This window comes from Helianthus annuus, chromosome 4, assembly GCF_002127325.2.
Source record: "Helianthus annuus cultivar XRQ/B chromosome 4, HanXRQr2.0-SUNRISE, whole genome shotgun sequence".
NCBI classification, from domain to species: Eukaryota; Viridiplantae; Streptophyta; class Magnoliopsida; order Asterales; family Asteraceae; genus Helianthus; species Helianthus annuus.
In genome coordinates, this window is record NC_035436.2 from 116,524,142 (window position 1) to 116,530,998 (window position 6,857).

General features: G+C 40.8%; 1 protein-coding gene across 1 annotated transcript; it reads left to right on the forward strand.

Moving 5' to 3' along the window:
• The first annotated feature begins 376 nt into the window (after positions 1-376).
• On the forward strand, positions 377-2,683 carry LOC110933492 (N66 matrix protein-like). The gene is made up of 2 exons (XM_022176711.1): positions 377-860; positions 2,601-2,683. Exons 1-2 carry the CDS (start codon positions 377-379, stop codon positions 2,681-2,683), a joined length of 567 nt encoding a protein of 188 aa, XP_022032403.1.
• Positions 2,684-6,857: the final 4,174 nt, after the last annotated feature.

Below are 6,857 nucleotides of genomic sequence, written 5' to 3' on the forward strand. Positions count from 1 at the left end.
GCCGTCGCACAAGGGAGAGTAGGGGAGAGCTTTAGGGTTGATGTGTGTGTTAGTGTTTTGTAAATTATGAGGAATTAAACCCCAATGTTACTAAGTATAGGTGAACAAGAGAAGTGGGCCGAACCCAGCATCGAGTCCAATAGAGTGAGCCGAGAGAGAGAAGTGCACGACCCAAAAGGCTTGTGCGACCGAGCAAGTGTTGTGCAACCGAGCTTATAATATTCACACGCAATTACGTAACATAAAGCATAACAAAACATAGTATTCCATACCATCAAACACGTCAACTAGTCACGTATAGTCCAAACAAGTTACATCGAAGCACACAAATAGAGGTTTGAAATACGAGTTGTCACATAAATCGTCAAAACCGGCAATGATTACTGAAGCTATAGACCTGAGCGTGTCTCTGACTGAAGAAACCATCAGGCTAAACAAGTTTTCAATTTCTGATCCAAAGAAGAAAGAGACACACGTGGAGTCCTCGGGAGAGAACAAACGGAAGTTCTCCAACTTTAAGCAAGGTACCAGCAGTTCGAACAAGAAGGGTGAGACAAGTGCGCCGGCCAAGGCCAAAGGAAAGGGGTATATGGGCACCTTGCCCAAGTGTAACGCTTGTCAGTTACATCATGAGGGACGATGCAGATCTGGGAAATGTGAATCTTGTGGAAGAGGGGGGCACTCAAAAGAAACATGCTGGGCTGGTACTGGCCGTGGCGGCCAAAGGGGTTTTGGTAACAACAACCGTGGAGGTAATGGGAATGGAAACCGCCCGCAAGGAAATAATGGAGGTAATGGAAACCGTGGTTATCAAGCTGGTAACCGGGGAACAAACAACGCACAAGGCGGTACTGGAAATGGTAATGGTCGAAGACCAGGATGTTTTAACTGCGGAGACGTCGGGCACTTCAAGCGTGAATGCCCAAAACTCAATCAAGCACAAGGAAGAGTTTTTAATATCAGTGCGAGGGAAGCACGCCAGGATCCAAATGTCGTTACTGGTACGTTCCCTATTAATTAACGCTTTGCATCTGTGCTATTTGATACTGGTCCCGACTATAGTTTTGTATCGCTAGAATTTAAAAAATACTTGGGTTAACTGCTAGTAAGTTAGACTTCCGTACTCAATTGAACTGGCTAATGGAAAGCTAGTTGAAACGAACGAAGTCATCAGAGTTTACACTGGATCTACTTCCAGTCGAGTTGGGAAGTTTCGACGTGGTAGTAGGGATGAATTGGTTGTCCAGCAACCGGGCCGAAATTGTATGTCATGAGAAGACCATTCGCATCCAAATGGCGGATGGAGAAACGATTGTGGTTAATGGGGAGAAGCGCGATACGCCCCTGAGGATCATCAGCTGCTTGAAAGCTCGAAAGTGTTTACAGAAAGGATGTGTTGCCTTCTTGGCACACATCGTGGATAAAGAAGCCGCTGAGCCGAAACTAGAAGACATTCCAGTCGTGAAGGAGTGTCCTGAAGTCTTTCTAGAAGTCTTTCTAGAAGACTTTCCAGGATTGCCGCCGCAAAGGCAAGTCGAGTTTCATATTGACTTAGTTCCAGGCGTCGCGCCTGTAGCTAAGGCACCTTATCGACTTGCACCATCAGAAATGCAAGAGCTGTCGACACAGCTTCAGGAGCTGTTAGACAAAGGATTTATCAGACCAAGCATCTCACCTTAGGGAGCCCCAGTTTTGTTTGTTAAAAAGAAGGACGATAGTTTTCATATGTGCATTGACTACCGGGAGCTGAATAAGTTGACGATCAAGAATAGATATCCTTTGCCAAGGATCGATGACCTGTTCGATCAATTACAAGGTTCAAGTTTTTACTCAAAGATCGACCTTCGATCAGGATATCATCAGTTAAGGATACAAGAGGAAAGTATTCCCAAGACTGCTTTTAGGACTCGCTATGGACATTACGAGTTCCTGGTTATGCCGTTTGGTTTGACAAACGCGCCAGCAGTATTCATGGATTTGATGAACAGAGTTTGTAAGCCGTACCTTGATAAGTTTGTGATTGTGTTCATTGATGACATTTTGATCTACTCAAAGTCGAAAGATGAACATGAGCAACATTTAAGAGCTATTTTAGAGATGCTTAAAAAGGAGAAGTTGTAACAGAAGTTCTTGAAGTGCGAATTCTGGTTACGGGAAGTCCAGTTTCTTGGTCACGTGGTTAACAGAAATGGAATTCATGTGGATCCAACAAAGATCGAAGCGATCAAGAACTGGGAGACTCCAAAGACGCCAACCGAGATTCGATAGTTTCTAGGTTTGGCTGGTTATTAACACAGGTTCATCGAGGATTTCTCGAAAATCGCTCAACCGTTGACCTCCCTTACGCAGAAAGACAAGAAGTTTGATTGGGGAGACAAACAAGAAGAAGCATTTCTGTTGTTGAACAACAAACTTTGCGACGCACCAATCTTATCTCTACCCGAAGGCACGGACGACTTCGTGGTATATTGCGACTGTTGGATCGTCGTGTGACCCTAACGAGTCAATCAACAAAGGCGGAATCAATGTAAATGATGTCAAACAGCTTGTTTTCCTTTAATTTTCTTCTTATATTGATTTCCCGAGCTTTTACAATTCAGATAACAATCCGGTAGCACCTCGGCTTTGCAACACTAATTCCTTATCAAATGAATCAGGAACACAGCTATTTATAGAGGACTAATTCCACACGAAACTAACTTATGCGAAATTACATGTTCATACGGAATTAGTTAATTCCGTGCAGAATTACCTAATCTCGCATGAAACATTAATTTCGTATGAAATGGTATATGATCATTTCATGCGGAATTACCCATAAACATTGTTTTCTCAATTTCCGTGCCCTGATCTAATACATACAATACAAGACTCTATAAAGACGAAGTTAACAGACATCAGTGCACCAACAAACTCCCCCTTGAATGTTGACGAAGTCTTTAACATCATGTCTTCAGTCTTTAGCCTAAATTATCTTGAACTTGTAAAGCTTCCTTCAATCTTCTATCTTCAAACTTTAACCTTCATTCTCCCCTTTGAATGTTGATCCAGAATCTAGACTCCCCCTATCGAATACACCCCCTCTCGATAAACTGGGATCTAGAATCGTAATCTGGCTCAAACTTTGACATTTAGATGTCGTGGGGATTTTGATTCCTGTTACTCAAGCATATAACATTACAATCTATTCACATTTAAACTTCTATAAACTATACATCAGTTTTTGAAATCCACGTAAGTACTCAGGTCCAAGTTAATGACCCTGATTACTCAATTAATCTACCAAGTCCAACTTAATGACCTTGGTTGATCTCAGACAAAATAAAAACTGATTTAGTACATCAATTTTCAAACATTTTCTGAAAATAACAAGTTTCAAATTAATGAACTTGTTTTAACTTTGCATTTTCACAATATTATCAATTTAAGCTCTCCTCATCCTCCAGTCCAGAAACTTCCTGCATCTGCTTCAAATTTGAGATTCAGACAATCAACTTTCTACTCTGGTTTGTCGGAAAATAAAGCAGAAATAAAATCTTTTTGGATTTACAATAAAGTTTCTAAACTAGAAATGAAATACAGAAATAAACTGCAATGAAAGTAAACTATTTACAAACGTATTTTTGGTGAGCGTGTTAGGGAATCATATCAGCTATTTGACAAGTCACGAGTACCGTTAAGCTTTAATTACATACTCAGAATTAAAAAATTCGCTTAGATTGTCGATATGCTTATCCACTTAAATTCTCACACAATTTTCAATCTGTCCAGGATACGAATTAGGTGTATTAAGAACTTAAACTCATTCATGTGTCCCACTTCTTGAATATACTCCCGTATCCAGATCCCAATATTCAATCTTACAGGTGAGTATACCACAGATGATATCTGTAAAGGGTTAAATGCAAAACCGTGAGAGCTCAGGTCAGATCTTCCGTTCAGCAGAGAGATGACGGTTCGACTTTCGGTGTGTCCGCTTTAGAGGATCTTTTTTACAACAGCACATGATTATCATTTTGCAATGTTTCATCATTTTTTATGCTGAGGGCGGTGTTATATTTCAAGCAATGCGGAAAGTATTATTCGGAGACTAGGCCATTGCTTCCGCAAAATCAGGAGTCCCGGAATAATACCCCAGATATCACTGAGTATAAAGACCTAGTATTTCAGAAAGAGGGACCTTTCAAACGAGATTTCAGGGGTTACCTATATATCCAAGTAGTGTTCCCCATGAAATAAGCATGTTTAATTTTTATGTTTATATCCCGAACAAACCTACTAACTGTGTAAAAACCTCTCGGCACATCATCAGCGAGACTGTTTAACATCTTTTAAACTTTACAAATCTTTAGCGTACCGAAACTGTCAAGTCGATGTAATATCATTTTCCCTTTTTACACAAGCTCTTTTTCAGTTTTCTAATGTTTTTGGAGTTTTTAATTTTTTAATGTTTTTGTATTTTCTGAAAAAAATATTTACTCCCCCTAAATACCAAAACAAGTAAAAAATCAACAAACCATTGCAGATTGCTTCTCATCGTCATCTACAACAGTACCTTCACCAACGCCAATGATTCCATCCGACACCGAGAAAAGCATCATACCATTCAGTCTTAAAAGATATTTAAAACGTGTTTTATCAAAAGCTTTGGTATGTAAATCAGCTTTCTGATTGTCAGTGTGGATTTTCTCAATTCGTACTAACTTCTTCTCGAAGCAATCTCGGATGAAGTGATGACGAATTTCTAAGTGTTTCGTTTTAGCGTGATGTACTGGATTTTTTGTAATATTAATCGCTGCCTCATTATCAACAAAGATAGGGGTGTTAAGAAATTGCAAACTGTAGTTACGCATCTGTTGTTGGATCCACAAGATCTGAGAGCAGCAACTGCTAGCAGATACATACTCCGCTTCATATGTGGATAGAGCCACAGAGGTCTGCTTCTTACATTGCCAGGTGACCAAACGAAGTCCGAAAAACTGACAACCCGCTGTTGTTGATTTTGCGTTAACTTTGCAGCATCCGAAATCGGAATCGGAATACCCTTCGAGCGTGAAATCGCCTTTTCTTGGATACCACAACCCCAATGATGGAGTTCCTTTCAGGTAGCGAAATATCCATTTCACAATCACCATGTGCGAAGCTCTCGGGTTAGATTGAAATCTTGCTGCGAGGCAGGTCGGATACATGATATCGGGTCTTGAAGCAGTCAAGTACATTAACAAACCGATCATGGAACGATACATCGTCTCATCTACCTTCTCTCCGGTGAGATCAGGGTTTATCCCATGATTCGTTGCTAATGGGGTGGAAGCTGGAGTAGAACCTGACATCCCAAATTTCTCTAGAATATCATGAACATACTTCGTCTGATGTATGAAAATTCCCTCAGGTAGTTGATCAACTTGGAGTCCCAAAAAGAATTTCATCTCACCCATCGATGACATTTCGAATTTCTGCTTCATCACTGATTCAAAATCTTTGCACAAATTCTCATTTGTAGACCCAAATATGATGTCGTCCACGTATATCTGAACTATCAGAAGATGTCCATCGACTTCTTTGGTGAAGAGAGTGGCATCCACTTTTCCACGAATGAAGTTGTTGGCTAGCAAGTGTTGAGACAATGTCTCGTACCATGCTCTCGGGGTCTGGTGTAAACCATACAGCGCTTTGTCTAGCAAATAGACCTTGTCTTTGTGGATTGGATCGGAAAAGCCCGGTGGCTGTCCGACATATACCTCCTCTTTTACCTTCCCATAGAGAAACGCCGATTTCACATCTAGCTGATATACTTTGAAATTTTTCCACGATGCAAATGCCAGGAAGATTCTGATTGCTTCTAGTCGAGCCACAGGAGCATACATTTCAGTGAAATCTATACCCTGCTGTTGACTGAAACCCTGGACTACGAGTCGAGCTTTGTTTCTAATAATAACCCCTCGATCATCCCTCTTGCACTTAAACACCCACTTGGTGTTGATCTTCCTGTGACCATCAGGCAAGTCTACTAACTTCCACACTCCTAATTTCTCAAACTGACTCAATTCTTCTTGCATAGCATTGACTCAAGAATCTTCAGTTACCGCCTCTTTGTATGTTCGCGGTTCGATCTGCGAAATAAAACAACTTAGTGAAAACTCAGTTTGTAAAGGTGCTACTGTAGAATAAAAACAAGTAAGGCCTTGGTCAATTTAACATCTTGTGCTGAAGCCTGACTGTAATTCTCCAATAATCAACTCTTCTGGATGGTATGAAAGAGTTCTTGGCATCACCTCGCCTGGAACATCTACCTCGCCTTCCAGATTCGTAATATTCTGATTTGCATCTTGTCCACCAACTGGAATTGTTTGACTTGAAATCTGGATTTGCTCCCCCTCAGAATCTGAATCACCATGATCGAATACTGGCATGTTATCAGATTCTTGATTATCATTCTCTACCGTCTGATTATCAGGAGCAACTTCATTTTGTTGGATATCATCATGTTCTCCAGCGTTGCTTGGACCTGCTTCATTGTTATTTGAAGTTTGTCGGGGTCTGCTAGAATACTTAGCTAGAAATCTTCCCTGTGATGATTCATACTCCCTCAGAATATCCAACTCATCAAAGAAATCATCTTCTTCTGGTTCTTCCCTCATGTCAAACGAATCCCACAAAGTGTCGTAGTTAAAACGCCATAAATCTCCAGGATTCTGCGGTGGCATTGTATGACTTTGACATTCAACATTGTGAGCTTCAATAATCCGCTTCAGACTTGGAACGAAGACTCGGCGTAATGGACTTGCATAACTGATGAATATTCCCTCAATACTCTTCGGACCAAACTTCCCAAAAGGCTCTAGAAAGTACAGGGT

Excerpts from the sequence above, each read along its gene's own strand:
- LOC110933492 (XM_022176711.1), top strand. The coding sequence starts at position 377 with ATGATTACTGAAGCTATAGACCTGAGCGTGTCTCTGACTGAAGAAACC. Across the intron at positions 861-2,600 it reads ACAAGGCGGTACTGGAAATG|ATAACAATCCGGTAGCACCT; the intron begins GTAATGGTCGAA and ends TTTACAATTCAG.